This window comes from Oncorhynchus masou, unplaced genomic scaffold, assembly GCF_036934945.1.
Source record: "Oncorhynchus masou masou isolate Uvic2021 unplaced genomic scaffold, UVic_Omas_1.1 unplaced_scaffold_528, whole genome shotgun sequence".
NCBI classification, from domain to species: domain Eukaryota; kingdom Metazoa; phylum Chordata; class Actinopteri; order Salmoniformes; family Salmonidae; genus Oncorhynchus; species Oncorhynchus masou.
The window spans coordinates 398,667-419,471 of NW_027011687.1; the positions used below are offsets into that span (position 1 = coordinate 398,667).

The 20,805-nt window shown below is 46.1% G+C and overlaps 1 protein-coding gene across 1 annotated transcript in view; it reads right to left on the reverse strand.

The window, feature by feature from the left end:
* Nucleotides 1-20,805, reverse strand: part of LOC135535889 (tudor domain-containing protein 3-like) — a 79,647-nt gene that overhangs the window by 12,433 nt on the left and 46,409 nt on the right. The window contains 4 exon segments of the mRNA XM_064962300.1: nucleotides 10,831-11,046; nucleotides 11,049-11,320; nucleotides 11,323-11,351; nucleotides 13,481-14,273. Of these exon segments, the coding sequence (XP_064818372.1) occupies nucleotides 10,831-11,046; nucleotides 11,049-11,320; nucleotides 11,323-11,351; nucleotides 13,481-14,273 (1,310 nt within the window).

The following is a 20,805-nucleotide window of genomic DNA, read 5'->3' on the forward strand; positions in this document are numbered from 1 at the left end:
TCTATCTAACCACGACTCCCATCCATCTAACCATGACTCCCATCTATCTAACCATGACTCCCATCTACCTAACCATGACTCCCATCTACCTAACCATGACTCCCATCTACCTAACTATGACTCCCATCTATCTAACTATGACTCCCATCTACCTAACCATGACTCCCATCTACCTAACCATGACTCCCATCTACCTAACTATGACTCCCATCTATCTAACTATGACTCCCATCTACCTAACCATGACTCCCTTCTACCTAACCATGACTCCCATCTATCTAACCATGACTCCCATCTATCTAACCACGACTCCCATCTACCTAACCACGACTCCCATCTACCTAACCATGACTCCCATCTATCTAACCATGACTCCCATCTATCTAACCACGACTCCCATCTATCTAACCACGACTCCCATCTATCTAACTATGACTCCCATCTATCTAACCACGACTCCCATCTATCTAACCGTGACTCCCCTCTATCTAACTGTGACTCCCCTCTATCTAACCACGACTCCCATCCATCTAACCACGACTCCCATCCATCTAACCACGACTCCCATCTATCTAACCATGACTCCCATCTACCTAACCATGACTCCCATCTACCTAACCATGACTCCCATCTACCTAACTATGACTCCCATCTACCTAACCATGACTCCCATCTATCTAACCATGACTCCCATCTATCTAACCATGACTCCCATCTATCTAACCATGACTCCCATCTATCTAACCATGACTCCAAACTATCTAACCACGACTCCCATCTACCTAACCACGACTCCCATCTACCTAACCACGACTCCCATCTATCTAACTGTGACTCCCATCTATCTAACTATGACTCCCATCTATCTAACTATGACTCCCATCTATCTAACTATGACTCCCATCTATCTAACTATGACTCCCATATATCTAACCACGACTCCCATCTATCTAACCATGACTCCCATCTATCTAACTATGACTCCCATCTATCTAACCACGACTCCCATCTATCTAACTGTGACTCCCATCTATCTAACCGTGACTCCCATCTATCTAACTATGACTCCCATCTATCTAACCACGACTCCCATCTATCTAACTATGACTCCCATCTATCTAGCCATGACTCCCATCTATCTAACCACGACTCCCATCTACCTTCCATCTATCTAGCCATGACTCCCATCTATCTAACCGTGACTCCCATCTATCTAACTATGACTCCCATCTATCTAACCGTGACTCCCATCTTTCTAACCCTGACTCCCATCTATCTAACCGTGACTCACATCTATCTAACCCTGACACCCATCTATCTAACCCTGACACCCATCTATCTAACCGTGACTCCCATCTATCTAACCCTGACTCCCATCTATCTAACCATGACTCCCATCTATCTAACCATGACTCCCATCTATCTAACATGACTCCCATCTATCTAACCGTGACTCCCATCTATCTAACCGTGACTCCCATCTATCTAACTGTGACTCCCCTCTATCTAACCGTGACTCCCATCCATCTAACCATGACTCCCATCTACCTAACCATGACTCCCATCTACCTAACTATGACTCCCATCTACCTAACTATGACTCCCATCTATCTAACCATGACTCACATCTACCTAACCATGACTCCCATCTATCTAACCGTGACTCCCATCTATCTAACTGTGACTCCCATCTATCTAACTATGACTCCCATCTATCTAACTATGACTCCCATCTATCTAACTATGACTCCCATCTATCTAACCACGACTCCCATCTATCTAACCACGACTCCCATCTATCTAACCACGACTCCCATCTATCTAACCATGACTCCCATCTATCTGACCACGACTCCCATCTATCTAACTGTGACTCCCATCTATCTAACCGTGACTCCCATCTATCTAACTATGACTCCCATCTATCTAACCACGACTCCCATCTATCTAACTATGACTCCCATCTATCTAACTATGACTCCCATCTATCTAGCCATGACTCCCATCTATCTAACCACGACTCCCATCTACCTCCCATCTATCTAGCCATGACTCCCATCTATCTAACCGTGACTCCCATCTATCTAACTATGACTCCCATCTATCGAACCGTGACTCCCATCTTTCTAACCCTGACTCCCATCTATCTAACCGTGACTCCCATCTATCTAACCCTGACACCCATCTATCTAACCGTGACTCCCATCTATCTAACCACGACTCCCATCTATCTAACCACGACTCCCATCTATCTAACCATGACTCCCATCTATCTGACCACGACTCCCATCTATCTAACTGTGACTCCCATCTATCTAACCGTGACTCCCATCTATCTAACTATGACTCCCATCTATCTAACCACGACTCCCATCTATCTAACTATGACTCCCATCTATCTAACTATGACTCCCATCTATCTAGCCATGACTCCCATCTATCTAACCACGACTCCCATCTACCTCCCATCTATCTAGCCATGACTCCCATCTATCTAACCGTGACTCCCATCTATCTAACTATGACTCCCATCTATCGAACCGTGACTCCCATCTTTCTAACCCTGACTCCCATCTATCTAACCGTGACTCCCATCTATCTAACCCTGACACCCATCTATCTAACCGTGACTCCCATCTATCTAACCACGACTCCCATCTATCTAACCACGACTCCCATCTATCTAACCATGACTCCCATCTATCTGACCACGACTCCCATCTATCTAACTGTGACTCCCATCTATCTAACCGTGACTCCCATCTATCTAACTATGACTCCCATCTATCTAACCACGACTCCCATCTATCTAACTATGACTCCCATCTATCTAGCCATGACTCCCATCTATCTAACCACGACTCCCAACTACCTCCCATCTATCTAGCCATGACTCCCATCTATCTAACCGTGACTCCCATCTATCTAACTATGACTCCCATCTATCTAACCGTGACTCCCATCTTTCTAACCCTGACTCCCATCTATCTAACCGTGACTCCCATCTATCTAACTGTGACTCACATCTATCTAACCGTGACTCCCATCTATCTAACCCTGACACCCATCTATCTAACCGTGACTCCCATCTATCTAACCACGACTCCCATCTACCTCCCATCTATCTAACTATGACTCCCATCTATCTAACCGTGACTCCCATCTTTCTAACCCTGACTCCCATCTATCTAACCGTGACTCCCATCTATCTAACTGTGACTCCCATCTATCTAACCGTGACTCCCATCTATCTAACCATGACTCCCATCTATCTAACTGTGACTCCCCTCTATCTAACCACGACTCCCATCCATCTAACCATGACTCCCATCTACCTAACCATGACTCCCATCTACCTAACCATGACTCCCATCTACCTAACCATGACTCCCATCTACCTAACCATGACTCCCATCTACCTAACTATGACTCCCATCTATCTAACTATGACTCCCATCTACCTAACCATGACTCCCATCTATCTAACCATGACTCCCATCTATCTAACCACGACTCCCATCTACCTAACCACGACTCCCATCTACCTAACCATGACTCCCATCTATCTAACCATGACTCCCATCTATCTAACCATGACTCCCATCTATCTAACCATGACTCCAAACTATCTAACCACGACTCCCATCTACCTAACCACGACTCCCATCTACCTAACCACGACTCCCATCTATCTAACTGTGACTCCCATCTATCTAACTATTACTCCCATCTATCTAACTATGACTCCCATCTATCTAACTATGACTCCCATCTATCTAACTATGACTCCCATCTATCTAACCACGACTCCCATCTATCTAACCGTGACTCCCATCTATCTAACTGTGACTCCCATCTATCTAACCGTGACTCCCATCTATCTAACTATGACTCCCATCTATCTAACCATGACTCCCATCTACCTAACTATGACTCCCATCTACCTAACTATGACTCCCATCTATCTAACCATGACTCACATCTACCTAACCATGACTCCCATCTATCTAACCATGACTCCAAACTATCTAACCACGACTCCCATCTACCTAACCACGACTCCCATCTACCTAACCACGACTCCCATCTACCTAACCACGACTCCCATCTATCTAACCGTGACTCCCATCTATCTAACTGTGACTCCCATCTATCTAACTATGACTCCCATCTATCTAACTATGACTCCCATCTATCTAACTATGACTCCCATCTATCTAACCACGACTCCCATCTATCTAACCACGACTCCCATCTATCTAACCACGACTCCCATCTATCTAACCATGACTCCCATCTATCTGACCACGACTCCCATCTATCTAACTGTGACTCCCATCTATCTAACCGTGACTCCCATCTATCTAACTATGACTCCCATCTATCTAACCACGACTCCCATCTATCTAACTATGACTCCCATCTATCTAACTATGACTCCCATCTATCTAGCCATGACTCCCATCTATCTAACCACGACTCCCATCTACCTCCCATCTATCTAGCCATGACTCCCATCTATCTAACCGTGACTCCCATCTATCTAACCCTGACACCCATCTATCTAACCGTGACTCCCATCTATCTAACCACGACTCCCATCTATCTAACCACGACTCCCATCTATCTAACCATGACTCCCATCTATCTGACCACGACTCCCATCTATCTAACTGTGACTCCCATCTATCTAACCGTGACTCCCATCTATCTAACTATGACTCCCATCTATCTAACCACGACTCCCATCTATCTAACTATGACTCCCATCTATCTAGCCATGACTCCCATCTATCTAACCACGACTCCCATCTACCTCCCATCTATCTAGCCATGACTCCCATCTATCTAACCGTGACTCCCATCTATCTAACTATGACTCCCATCTATCTAACCGTGACTCCCATCTTTCTAACCCTGACTCCCATCTATCTAACCGTGACTCCCATCTATCTAACTGTGACTCACATCTATCTAACCGTGACTCCCATCTATCTAACCCTGACACCCATCTATCTAACCGTGACTCCCATCTATCTAACCACGACTCCCATCTACCTCCCATCTATCTAACTATGACTCCCATCTATCTAACCGTGACTCCCATCTTTCTAACCCTGACTCCCATCTATCTAACCGTGACTCCCATCTATCTAACTGTGACTCCCATCTATCTAACCGTGACTCCCATCTATCTAACCATGACTCCCATCTATCTAACTGTGACTCCCCTCTATCTAACCACGACTCCCATCCATCTAACCATGACTCCCATCTACCTAACCATGACTCCCATCTACCTAACCATGACTCCCATCTACCTAACCATGACTCCCATCTACCTAACCATGACTCCCATCTACCTAACTATGACTCCCATCTATCTAACTATGACTCCCATCTACCTAACCATGACTCCCATCTATCTAACCATGACTCCCATCTATCTAACCACGACTCCCATCTACCTAACCACGACTCCCATCTACCTAACCATGACTCCCATCTATCTAACCATGACTCCCATCTATCTAACCATGACTCCCATCTATCTAACCATGACTCCAAACTATCTAACCACGACTCCCATCTACCTAACCACGACTCCCATCTACCTAACCACGACTCCCATCTATCTAACTGTGACTCCCATCTATCTAACTATTACTCCCATCTATCTAACTATGACTCCCATCTATCTAACTATGACTCCCATCTATCTAACCGTGACTCCGATCTATCTAACTATGACTCCCATCTATCTAACCGTGACTCCCATCTTTCAAACCCTGACTCCCATCTATCTAACCGTGACTCCCATCTATCTAACTGTGACTCACATCTATCTAACCCTGACACCCATCTATCTAACCGTGACTCCCATCTATCTAACCCTGACTCCCATCTATCTAACCATGACTCCCATCTATCTAACCATGACTCCCATCTATCTAACATGACTCCCATCTATCTAACCGTGACTCCCATCTATCTAACCATGACTCCCATCTATCTAACTGTGACTCCCCTCTATCTAACCACGACTCCCATCCATCTAACCACGACTCCCATCCATCTAACCATGACTCCCATCTACCTAACCATGACTCCCATCTACCTAACTATGACTCCCATCTACCTAACTATGACTCCCATCTATCTAACTATGACTCCCATCTATCTAACCGTGACTCCCATCTATCTAACCATGACTCCCATCTATCTAACTGTGACTCCCCTCTATCTAACCACGACTCCCATCCATCTAACCATGACTCCCATCTATCTAACCATGACTCCCATCTACCTAACCATGACTCCCATCTACCTAACCATGACTCCCATCTACCTAACCATGACTCCCATCTACCTAACTATGACTCCCATCTATCTAACTATGACTCCCATCTACCTAACCATGACTCCCATCTATCTAACCATGACTCCCATCTATCTAACCACGACTCCCATCTACCTAACCACGACTCCCATCTACCTAACCATGACTCCCATCTATCTAACCATGACTCCCATCTATCTAACCATGACTCCCATCTATCTAACCATGACTCCCATCTATCTAACCATGACTCCAAACTATCTAACCACGACTCCCATCTACCTAACCACGACTCCCATCTACCTAACCACGACTCCCATCTATCTAACTGTGACTCCCATCTATCTAACTATTACTCCCATCTATCTAACTATGACTCCCATCTATCTAACTATGACTCCCATCTATCTAACTATGACTCCCATCTATCTAACTATGACTCCCATCTATCTAACCACGACTCTCATCTATCTAACCATGACTCCCATCTATCTAACTATGACTCCCATCTATCTAACCGTGACTCCCATCTATCTAACTGTGACTCCCATCTATCTAACCGTGACTCCCATCTATCTAACTATGACTCCCATCTATCTAACCACGACTCCCATCTATCTAACTATGACTCCCATCTATCTAGCCATGACTCCCATCTATCTAACCACGACTCCCATCTACCTCCCATCTATCTAGCCATGACTCCCATCTATCTAACCGTGACTCCGATCTATCTAACTATGACTCCCATCTATCTAACCGTGACTCCCATCTTTCAAACCCTGACTCCCATCTATCTAACCGTGACTCCCATCTATCTAACTGTGACTCACATCTATCTAACCCTGACACCCATCTATCTAACCGTGACTCCCATCTATCTAACCCTGACTCCCATCTATCTAACCATGACTCCCATCTATCTAACCATGACTCCCATCTATCTAACATGACTCCCATCTATCTAACCGTGACTCCCATCTATCTAACCATGACTCCCATCTATCTAACTGTGACTCCCCTCTATCTAACCGTGACTCCCCTCTATCTAACCACGACTCCCATCCATCTAACCATGACTCCCATCTACCTAACCATGACTCCCATCTACCTAACTATGACTCCCATCTACCTAACTATGACTCCCATCTATCTAACTATGACTCCCATCTACCTAACCATGACTCCCTTCTACCTAACCATGACTCCCATCTATCTAACCATGACTCCCATCTATCTAACCACGACTCCCATCTACCTAACCATGACTCCCATCTACCTAACCATGACTCCCATCTATCTAACCATGACTCCCATCTATCTAACCATGACTCCCATCTATCTAACCACGACTCCAAACTATCTAACCACGACTCCCATCTACCTAACCACGACTCCCATCTACCTAACCACGACTCGCATCTACCAAACCGTGACTCCCATCTATCTAACCATGACTCCCATCTATCTAACTATGACTCCCATCTATCTAACTATGACTCCCATCTATCTAACTATGACTCCCATCTATCTAACTATGACTCCCATCTATCTAACTATGACTCCCATCTATCTAACTATGACTCCCATCTATCTAACCACGACTCCCATCTATCTAACCACGACTCCCATCTATCTAACCATGACTCCCATCTATCTGACCACGACTCCCATCTATCTAACTGTGACTCCCATCTATCTAACCGTGACTCCCATCTATCTAACTATGACTCCCATCTATCTAACCACGACTCCCATCTATCTAACTATGACTCCCATCTATCTAGCCATGACTCCCATCTATCTAACCACGACTCCCATCTACCTCCCATCTATCTAGCCATGACTCCCATCTATCTAACCGTGACTCCCATCTATCTAACTATGACTCCCATCTATCTAACCGTGACTCCCATCTTTCTAACCCTGACTCCCATCTATCTAACCGTGACTCCCATCTATCTAACTGTGACTCACATCTATCTAACCGTGACTCCCATCTATCTAACCCTGACACCCATCTATCTAACCGTGACTCCCATCTATCTAACCACGACTCCCATCTACCTCCCATCTATCTAACTATGACTCCCATCTATCTAACCGTGACTCCCATCTTTCTAACCCTGACTCCCATCTATCTAACCGTGACTCCCATCTATCTAACTGTGACTCCCATCTATCTAACCGTGACTCCCATCTATCTAAACATGACTCCCATCTATCTAACCATGACTCCCATCTATCTAACCATGACTCCCATCTATCTAACCACGACTCCAAACTACCTAACCACGACTTCCATCTACCTAACCACGACTCCCATCTACCTAACCACGACTCCCATCTATCTAACTGTGACTCCCATCTATCTAACTATGACTCCCATCTATCTAACTATGACTCCCATCTATCTAACTATGACTCCCATCTATCTAACCACGACTCCCATCTATCTAACTATGACTCCCATCTATCTAGCCATGACTCCCATCTATCTAACCACGACTCCCATCTACCTCCCATCTATCTAGCCATGACTCCCATCTATCTAACCGTGACTCCCATCTATCTAACTATGACTCCCATCTATCTAACCGTGACTCCCATCTTTCTAACCCTGACTCCCATCTATCTAACCGTGACTCCCATCTATCTAACTGTGACTCACATCTATCTAACCCTGACACCCATCTATCTAACCGTGACTCCCATCTATCTAACTCTGACTCCCATCTATCTAACCATGACTCCCATCTATCTAACCATGACTCCCATCTATCTAACATGACTCCCATCTATCTAACATGACTCCCATCTATCTAACCGTGACTCCCATCTATCTAACCGTGACTCCCATCTATCTAACTGTGACTCCCCTCTATCTAACCACGACTCCCATCCATCTAACCACGACTCCCATCCATCTAACCATGACTCCCATCTACCTAACCATGACTCCCATCTACCTAACTATGACTCCCATCTACCTAACTATGACTCCCATCTATCTAACTATGACTCCCATCTACCTAACCATGACTCCCTTCTACCTAACCATGACTCCCATCTATCTAACCATGACTCCCATCTATCTAACCACGACTCCCATCTACCTAACCATGACTCCCATCTATCTAACCATGACTCCCATCTATCTAACCATGACTCCCATCTATCTAACCATGACTCCAAACTATCTAACCACGACTCCCATCTACCTAACCACGACTCCCATCTACCTAACCGCGACTCCCATCTACCTAACCGTGACTCCCATCTATCTAACCATGACTCCCATCTATCTAACTATGACTCCCATCTATCTAACTATGACTCCCATCTATCTAACTATGACTCCCATCTATCTAACTATGACTCCCATCTATCTAACTATGACTCCCATCTATCTAACTATGACTCCCATCTATCTAACCACGACTCCCATCTATCTAACCATGACTCCCATCTATCTAACTATGACTCCCATCTATCTGACCACGACTCCCATCTATCTAACTGTGACTCCCATCTATCTAACCGTGACTCCCATCTATCTAACTATGACTCCCATCTATCTAACCACGACTCCCATCTATCTAACTATGACTCCCATCTATCTAGCCATGACTCCCATCTATCTAACCACGACTCGCATCTACCTCCCATCTATCTAGCCATGACTCCCATCTATCTAACCGTGACTCCCATCTATCTAACTATGACTCCCATCTATCTAACCGTGACTCCCATCTTTCTAACCCTGACTCCCATCTATCTAACCGTGACTCCCATCTATCTAACTGTGACTCACATCTATCTAACCGTGACTCCCATCTATCTAACCCTGACACCCATCTATCTAACCGTGACTCCCATCTATCTAACCCTGACTCCCATCTATCTAACTGTGACTCCCATCTATCTAACTGTGACTCACATCTATCTAACCGTGACTCCCATCTATCTAACCCTGACTCCCATCTATCTAACCCTGACTCCCATCTATCTAACTGTGACTCACATCTATCTAACCGTGACTCACATCTATCTAACCGTGACTCCCATCTATCTAACCACGACTCCCATCTACCTCCCATCTATCTAGCCATGACTCCCATCTATCTAACCGTGACTCCCATCTATCTAACCATGACTCCCATCTATCTAACCGTGACTCCCATCTATCTAACCATGACTCCCATCTATCTAACTATGACTCCCATCTATCTAACCATGACTCCCATCTATCTAACCATGACTCCCATCTATCTAACCATGACTCCCATCTACCAAACCATGACTCCCATCTACCAAACCATGACTCCCATCTATCTAACCATGACTCCCATCTATCTAACCATGACTCCCATCTATCTAACCATGACTCCCATCTATCTAACCATGACTCACATCTAACCATGACTCCCATCTATCTAACCATGACTCCCATCTACCTAACCATGACTCCAGTGTTAATATAGTTGTACCTTGTTGTCTTCCCAGTAGAGCGCGAGAACCTGGTCTCCTGGTTTCAAGTTCCCCAGGCCTTGAGCCACTGCAGGCTCCATGGTCCCAACCTGCCCCTGGTCTGACCTCTGGTCTGACCTCTGCCCTTTGACCTGCCCCGTTCTCTTCTTAGGGGCGGTGTTGGAGTTGTTATGGGCGGGGTTAGTGCTGTTCCTGTTGTGTGGCTCCTCCCTCTCCCTGGGGCGGGACCAGAAGAGTAGTTCTGTTGTTTGATTGGCCCTGTCCGGTGTTCCGTTGACGAGTCACCGTTTTGGAGGTGTGGCCCCGTGCCAGGGCCGCTGCCCACTTGGCCTTTCACTGGACGAGACTCACCACGGGACACTCCCCAGTCCTGCGTCCCGGCGCTACAGTCCTTCTCTTGCCCCGCCCACGACGTAGAGGAGTTCGACGGTCCGTTGTCCCGGTAACGGTCAAAGTTGTCAGAGTTGGGCCTTTCCCTGTGGGACTTCCCCCTCCTCTCCGTCTGCTGTTGGGCTCAGCTCTACAATACAACACAACGTTACTGCACATCCCAGAATGCACCTTTCTTCATTGGCGTCGCCGTGTCCCGAGAATGAAAAGCACTGCACACACATTAGAAAACAGTCCACTCTCGCACGTTGTATTCATAAACACGGATGACATCGACAACGAGACGACATTCATAGTCAAGTCTCATCAAGTATCCATACAAACTATGCCACTTAATATAATGTTTACATACCCTACATTACTCATCTCATACTGTACTCTATATCATCTACTGTATCTTTATGTAATACATATATCACTAACCACTTTAAACTATGCTACTTTATATAATGTTAACATATCCTACATTACTCATCTCATATGTATATACTGTACTCTATACCATCTACTGCATCTTTATGTAATAAATGTATCACTACCCACTTTAAACTATGCTACTTTATATAATGTTTCCATATCCTACATTACTCATCTCATATGTATATACTGTACTCTATACCATCTACTGCATCTTTATGTAATAAATGTATCACTACCCACTTTAAACTATGCTACTTTATATAATGTTTCCATACCCTACATTACTCATCTCATATGTATATACTGTACTCTATACCATCTACTGCATCTTTATGTAATAAATGTATCACTACCCACTTTAAACTATGCTACTTTATATAATGTTTCCATACCCTACATTACTCATCTCATATGTATATACTGTCCTCTATACCATCTACTGCATCTTTATGTAATAAATGTATCACTACCCACTTTAAACTATGCTACTTTATATAATGTTTCCATACCCTACATTACTCATCTCATATGTATATACTGTACTCTATACCATCTACTGCATCTTTATGTAATAAATGTATCACTACCCACTTTAAACTATGCTACTTTATATAATGTTTCCATACCCTACATTACTCATCTCATATGTATATACTGTCCTCTATATCATCTACTGCATCTTTATGTAATACATATATCACTAGCCACTTTAAACTATGCTACTTTAAATAATGTTAACACACCCTACATGACTCATCTCATATGTATATACTGTACTCTATATCATCTACTGCATCTTTATGTAATACATTTATCACTAGCCACTTTAAACTATGCTACTTTAAATAATGTTAACACACCCTACATGACTCATCTCATATGTATATACTGTACTCTATATCATCCACTGCATCTTTATGTAATACATGTATCACTAGCCACTTTAAACTATGCTACTTTAAATAATGTTAACACACCCTACATGACTCATCTCATATGTATATACTGTACTCTATATCATCCACTGCATCTTTATGTAATACATGTATCACTAGCCACTTTAAACTATGCTACTTTATATAATGTTTCCATACCCTACATTACTCATCTCATATGTATATACTGTACTCTATACCATCTACTGCATCTTTATGTAATAAATGTATCACTACCCACTTTAAACTATGCTACTTTATATAATGTTAACATACCCTACATTACTCATCTCATATGTATATACTGTACTCTATACCATCTACTGCATCTTGCCTGTGCCGTTCTGTACCATCGCTCATTCATATATTTATATGTACATATTCTTATTCATTCCTTTACACGTGTGTCTATTAGGTAGTAGTTGTGGAATTGTGAGGTTAGATTACTCGTTGGTTATTACTGCATTGTTGGAACTAGAAGCACAAGCATTTCGCTACACTCGCATTAGCATCTGCTAACCATGTGTATGTGATCAATAACATCTGCTAACCATGTGTATGTGACCATTAACATCTGCTAACCATGTGTATGTGACCATTAACATCTGCTAACCATGTGTATGTGACCATTAACATCTGCTAACCATAATTGAGAATGTCCAAGGCCCACCCCCTGTCTCTGGTGTTATAGTCTCTGGTGTTATAGTCTCTAGTCCTGTCTCCTCTAACATCTGCTAACCATGTGACCAATAACATCTTCTAACCATGTGTATGTGATCAATAACATCTGCTAACTAACCATGTGTATGTGATCAATAACATCTGATAACCATGTGTATGTGATCAATAACAATGTGATTTGATGAGACGACGTTCCCAATCAAGTCTAATCCAGTATTCATACCTGTTGTCTGTTCCGCTGTCAGATCTCTGGACCCCTTTAGGTTCTGATACACAGTTAGAACTGGACTCTGTCTGGTGCTGGCCTGGTTTAGAGGCAGCTGGTGCAGGTCCGTTGTCCTGCTTCATCCCTCCTCCTCCTCCTCCTCTCTTATTAAACGACAGATCGGGTACCGAGTGCTGCTCTCGCCGACTTTGGTTCTGGAACCCTCCGGAACCAGAACTAGAACCTACTCTGATTCCCTGCTGGAAGGTTCTAGAACCAGAAGAATCCCCCTGGGTTCCGTCTCTGGGTTCTCTGTTCCGCTGGCCGGGGGCGGGGTACGTAGCAGCAGGGCAGAACACTGATGTCTGTCCTCTGGCCTCCCTGGCTGTTTGTCTCTCATGCTGGGCCTCTCTCCACCTCTCTGACCCTCCTCCACCTCCAGAAGGGGCCTTCTCCTGTGTCTGGCCCCTTTCCTGGCCTCTGTCCTGGGCTCTCTCCTGGCCCTGCCGGCCCCCTGCTGGAGCTGGGGCTGGGGAAGGGTTGGATGTGGCGATCGAGGGGTCGTGGCCAGGTTTAGGGAAATCCTTGTCACTATCCCTCTGGAAACGAGGTGGTCGGTCGTTCCTGTCGTTCCTGAAGTCTGATCTGTCGTTCCTCTCGTTTCTCTCCTTCCGTGATCTGTCGTTCCTGGACCAGTCGTTCCTCCCGTCTGACCTGTCGCTGCGTTGGGGGTACCTGTCCTGGGACTGGCTGTTAGGAGGGAACGCCATCTTACCCTCGTGATGCCTCTGGGAGGACTGGCTCTTTGGCTCTGGAGGAGAAACCCAGAGAGAAACACACACACACACGTGTGAATATTTAAACGTTAAAACATTTCAACCAAATTGGATACACAAAAGGTAGTTTTTGTTTGCCGATAGGCAGGCCTAGTGCACAGTTCTGTCTGTCTGTCTGTCTGTCTGGTGTCTGACCTGCCTATACTGATAGATAGACCTAGTGCACGGTTCTGTCTGTCTGTCTGGTGGCTGACCTGCCTATACTGATAGATAGACCTAGTGCACGGTTCTGTCTGTCTGGTGTCTGACCTGCCTATACTGATAGATAGACCTAGTGCACGGTTCTGTCTGGTGTCTGACCTGCCTATACTGATAGATAGACCTAGTGCACGGTTCTGTCTGTCTGTCTGGTGTCTGACCTGCCTATACTGATAGATGGACCTAGTGCACGGTTCTGTCTGTCTGGTGTCTGACCTGCCTATACTGATAGATAGACCTAGTGCACGGTTCTGTCTGTCTGGTGTCTGACCTGCCTATACTGATAGATAGACCTAGTGCACGGTTCTGTCTGGTGTCTGACCTGCCTATACTGGTAGATAGACCTAGTGCACGGTTCTGTCTGTCTGGTGTCTGACCTGCCTATACTGATAGATAGACCTAGTGCACGGTTCTGTCTGGTGTCTGTCTGGTGTCTGACCTGCCTATACTGATAGATAGACCTAGTGCACGGTTCTGTCTGGTGTCTGACCTGCCTATACTGATAGATAGACCTAGTGCACGGTTCTGTCTGTCTGTCTGGTGTCTGACCTGCCTATACTGATAGATAGACCTAGTGCACGGTTCTGTCTGTCTGGTGGCTCACCTGCCTATACTGATAGATAGACCTAGTGCACGGTTCTGTCTGTCTGTCTGGTGTCTGACCTGCCTATACTGATAGATAGACCTAGTGCACGGTTCTGTCTGTCTGGTGTCTGACCTGCCTATACTGATAGATAGACCTAGTGCACGGTTCTGTCTGTCTGGTGTCTGACCTGCCTATACTGATAGATAGACCTAGTGCACGGTTCTGTCTGTCTGGTGGCTGACCTGCCTATACTGATAGATAGACCTAGTGCACGGTTCTGTCTGTCTGGTGTCTGACCTGCCTATACTGATAGATAGACCTAGTGCACGGTTCTGTCTGTCTGGTGGCTGACCTGCCTATACTGATAGATAGACCTAGTGCACGGTTCTGTCTGTCTGTCTGGTGTCTGACCTGCCTATACTGATAGATAGACCTAGTGCACGGTTCTGTCTGGTGTCTGTCTGGTGTCTGACCTGCCTATACTGATAGATAGACCTAGTGCACGGTTCTGTCTGTCTGTCTGGTGTCTGACCTGCCTATACTGATAGATAGACCTAGTGCACGGTTCTGTCTGGTGTCTGACCTGCCTATACTGATAGATAGACCTAGTGCACGGTTCTGTCTGTCTGTCTGGTGTCTGACCTGCCTATACTGATAGATAGACCTAGTGCACAGTTCTGTCTGTCTGTCTGGTGTCTGTCTGCCTATACTGATAGATAGACCTAGTGCACGGTTCTGTCTGTCTGGTGTCTGACCTGCCTATACTGATAGATAGACCTAGTGCACGGTTCTGTCTGTCTGGTGTCTGACCTGCCTATACTGATAGATAGACCTAGTGCACGGTTCTGTCTGTCTGGTGACTGACCTGCCTATACTGATAGATAGACCTAGTGCACGGTTCTGTCTGTCTGTCTGGTGACTGACCTGCCTATACTGATAGATAGACCTAGTGCACGGTTCTGTCTGTCTGGTGTCTGACCTGCCTATACTGATAGATAGACCTAGTGCCCGGTTCTGTCTGTCTGTCTGTCTGGTGTCTGACCTGCCTATACTGATAGATAGACCTAGTGCACGGTTCTGTCTGTCTGGTGTCTGACCTGTCTATACTGATAGATAGACCTAGTGCACGGTTCTGTCTGGTGGCTCACCTGCCTATACTGATAGATAGACCTAGTGCACGGTTCTGTCTGTCTGTCTGGTGTCTGACCTGCCTATACTGATAGATAGACCTAGTGCACGGTTCTGTCTGTCTGTCTGGTGGCTGACCTGCCTATACTGATAGATAGACCTAGTGCACGGTTCTGTCTGTCTGTCTGGTGGCTGACCTGCCTATACTGATAGATAGACCTAGTGCACGGTTCTGTCTGTCTGTCTGGTGACTGACCTGCCTATACTGATAGATAGACCTAGTGCACGGTTCTGTCTGTCTGGTGTCTGACCTGCCTATACTGATAGATAGACCTAGTGCACGGTTCTGTCTGTCTGGTGTCTGACCTGCCTATACTGATAGATAGACCTAGTGCACGGTTCTGTCTGTCTGTCTGTCTGGTGTCTGACCTGCCTATACTGATAGATAGACCTAGTGCCCGGTTCTGTCTGTCTGTCTGTCTGGTGTCTGACCTGCCTATACTGATAGATAGACCTAGTGCACGGTTCTGTCTGGTGTCTGACCTGCCTAGACTGATAGATAGACCTAGTGCACGGTTCTGTCTGTCTGGTGTCTGACCTGCCTATACTGATAGATAGACCTAGTGCACAGTTCTGTCTGTCTGTCTGGTGTCTGACCTGCCTATACTGATAGATAGACCTAGTGCACAGTTCTGTCTGTCTGTCTGGTGTCTGACCTGCCTATACTGATAGATAGACCTAGTGCACGGTTCTGTCTGTCTGGTGTCTGACCTGCCTATACTGATAGATAGACCTAGTGCACGGTTCTGTCTGGTGTCTGACCTGCCTAGACTGATAGATAGACCTAGTGCACGGTTCTGTCTGTCTGGTGTCTGACCTGCCTATACTGATAGATAGACCTAGTGCACGGTTCTGTCTGTCTGGTGTCTGACCTGCCTATACTGATAGATAGACCTAGTGCACGGTTCTGTCTGTCTGTCTGGTGTCTGACCTGCCTATACTGATAGATAGACCTAGTGCACGGTTCTGTCTGTCTGGTGTCTGACCTGCCTATACTGATAGATAGACCTAGTGCACGGTTCTGTCTGGTGTCTGACCTGCCTAGACTGATAGATAGACCTAGTGCACGGTTCTGTCTGTCTGGTGTCTGACCTGCCTATACTGATAGATAGACCTAGTGCACAGTTCTGTCTGTCTGTCTGGTGTCTGACCTGCCTATACTGATAGATAGACCTAGTGCACGGTTCTGTCTGTGTCTGGTGTCTGACCTGCCTATACTGATAGATAGACCTAGTGCACGGTTCTGTCTGTCTGGTGTCTGACCTGCCTATACTGATAGATAGACCTAGTGCACGGTTCTGTCTGTCTGTCTGTCTGGTGGCTCACCTGCCTATACTGATAGATAGACCTAGTGCCCGGTTCTGTCTGTCTGTCTGGTGTCTGACCTGCCTATACTGATAGATAGACCTAGTGCACGGTTCTGTCTGTCTGTCTGTCTGGTGGCTCACCTGCCTATACTGATAGATAGACCTAGTGCCCGGTTCTGTCTGTCTGTCTGGTGTCTGACCTGCCTATACTGATAGATAGACCTCGTGCACGGTTCTGTCTGTCTGTCTGGTTTCTGACCTGCCTATACTGATAGATAGACCTAGTGCACGGTTCTGTCTGTCTGGTGTCTGACCTGCCTATACTGATAGATAGACCTAGTGCACGGTTCTGTCTGTCTGTCTGGTGTCTGACCTGCCTATACAGATAGATAGACCTAGTGCACGGTTCTGTCTGTCTGGTGTCTGACCTGCCTATACAGATAGATAGACCTAGTGCACGGTTCTGTCTGTCTGTCTGGTGTCTGACCTGCCTATACTGATAGATAGACCTAGTGCACGGTTCTGTCTGTCTGTCTGGTGTCTGACCTGCCTATACTGATAGATAGACCTAGTGCACGGTTCTGTCTGTCTGTCTGGTGTCTGACCTGCCTATACTGATAGATAGACCTAGTGCACAGTTCTGTCTGTCTGTCTGGTGTCTGACCTGCCTATACTGATAGATAGACCTAGTGCACGGTTCTGTCTGTCTGGTGTCTGACCTGCCTATACTGATAGATAGACCTAGTGCACGGTTCTGTCTGTCTGGTGTCTGACCTGCCTATACTGATAGATAGACCTAGTGCACGGTTCTGTCTGTCTGTCTGTCTGGTGTCTGACCTGCCTATACTGATAGATAGACCTAGTGCCCGGTTCTGTCTGTCTGTCTGGTGTCTGACCTGCCTATACTGATAGATAGACCTAGTGCACGGTTCTGTCTGTCTGTCTGTCTGGTGTCTGACCTGCCTATACTGATAGATAGACCTAGTGCACGGTTCTGTCTGTCTGTCTGGTGTCTGACCTGCCTATACTGATAGATAGACCTAGTGCACGGTTCTGTCTGTCTGTCTGTCTGTCTGGTGTCTGACCTGCCTATACTGATAGATAGACCTAGTGCACGGTTCTGTCTGTCTGTCTGTCTGGTGTCTGACCTGCCTATACTGATAGATAGACCTAGTGCACGGTTCTGTCTGGTGTCTGTCTGGTGTCTGACCTGCCTATACTGATAGATTAGACCTAGTGCACGGTTCTGTCTGGTGTCTGACCTGCCTATACTGATAGATAGACCTAGTGCACGGTTCTGTCTGGTGTCTGACCTGCCTATACTGATAGATAGACCTAGTGCACGGTTCTGTCTGTCTGGTGTCTGACCTGCCTATACTGATAGATAGACCTAGTGCACAGTTCTGTCTGGTGTCTGTCTGGTGTCTGACCTGCCTATACTGATAGATAGACCTAGTGCACAGTTCTGTCTGGTGTCTGTCTGGTGTCTGACCTGCCTATACTGATAGATAGACCTAGTGCGGTTCTGTCAGTCTGGTGTCTGACCTGCCTATACTGATAGATAGACCTAGTGCACGGTTCTGTCAGTCTGGTGTCTGACCTGCCTATACTGATAGATAGACCTAGTGCACGGTTCTGTCTGGTGTCTGTCTGGTGTCTGACCTGCCTATACTGATAGATAGACCTAGTGCACGGTTCTGTCTGGTGTCTGACCTGCCTATACTGATAGATAGACCTAGTGCACGGTTCTGTCTGTCTGGTGTCTGACCTGCCTATACTGATAGATAGACCTAGTGCACGGTTCTGTCTGTCTGGTGTCTGACCTGCCTATACTGATAGATAGACCTAGTGCACGGTTCTGTCTGTCTGGTGTCTGACCTGCCTATACTGATAGATAGACCTAGTGCACGGTTCTGTCTGTCTGTCTGGTGTCTGACCTGCCTATACTGATAGATAGACCTAGTGCCCGGTTCTGTCTGTCTGTCTGGTGTCTGACCTGCCTATACTGATAGATAGACCTAGTGCCCGGTTCTGTCTGGTGTCTGACCTGCCTATACTGATAGATAGACCTAGTGCACGGTTCTGTCTGGTGTCTGACCTGCCTATACTGATAGATAGACCTAGTGCACGGTTCTGTCTGTCTGGTGTCTGACCTGCCTATACTGATAGATAGACCTAGTGCACAGTTCTGTCTGGTGTCTGTCTGGTGTCTGACCTGCCTATACTGATAGATAGACCTAGTGCACAGTTCTGTCTGGTGTCTGTCTGGTGTCTGACCTGCCTATACTGATAGATAGACCTAGTGCACGGTTCTGTCAGTCTGGTGTCTGACCTGCCTATACTGATAGATAGACCTAGTGCACGGTTCTGTCAGTCTGGTGTCTGACCTGCCTATACTGATAGATAGACCTAGTGCACGGTTCTGTCTGGTGTCTGTCTGGTGTCTGACCTGCCTATACTGATAGATAGACCTAGTGCACGGTTCTGTCTGGTGTCTGACCTGCCTATACTGATAGATAGACCTAGTGCACGGTTCTGTCTGTCTGGTGTCTGACCTGCCTATACTGATAGATAGACCTAGTGCACGGTTCTGTCTGTCTGGTGTCTGACCTGCCTATACTGATAGATAGACCTAGTGCACGGTTCTGTCTGTCTGGTGTCTGACCTGCCTATACTGATAGATAGACCTAGTGCACGGTTCTGTCTGTCTGTCTGGTGTCTGACCTGCCTATACTGATAGATAGACCTAGTGCCCGGTTCTGTCTGTCTGTCTGGTGTCTGACCTGCCTATACTGATAGATAGACCTAGTGCCCGGTTCTGTCTGGTGGCTCACCTGCCTATACTGATAGATAGACCTAGTGCCCGGTTCTGTCTGTCTGGTGTCTGACCTGCCTATACTGATAGATAGACCTAGTGCACGGTTCTGTCTGTCTGTCTGGTGTCTGTCTGCCTATACTGATAGATAGACCTAGTGCACGGTTCTGTCTGTCTGTCTGGTGTCTGACCTGCCTATACTGATAGATAGACCTAGTGCACGGTTCTGTCTGTCTGTCTGGTGACTGACCTGCCTATACTGATAGATAGACCTAGTGCACGGTTCTGTCTGTCTGTCTGGTGTCTGACCTGCCTATACTGATAGATAGACCTAGTGCACGGTTCTGTCTGGTGTCTGACCTGCCTATACTGATAGATAGACCTAGTGCCCGGTTCTGTCTGGTGGCTCACCT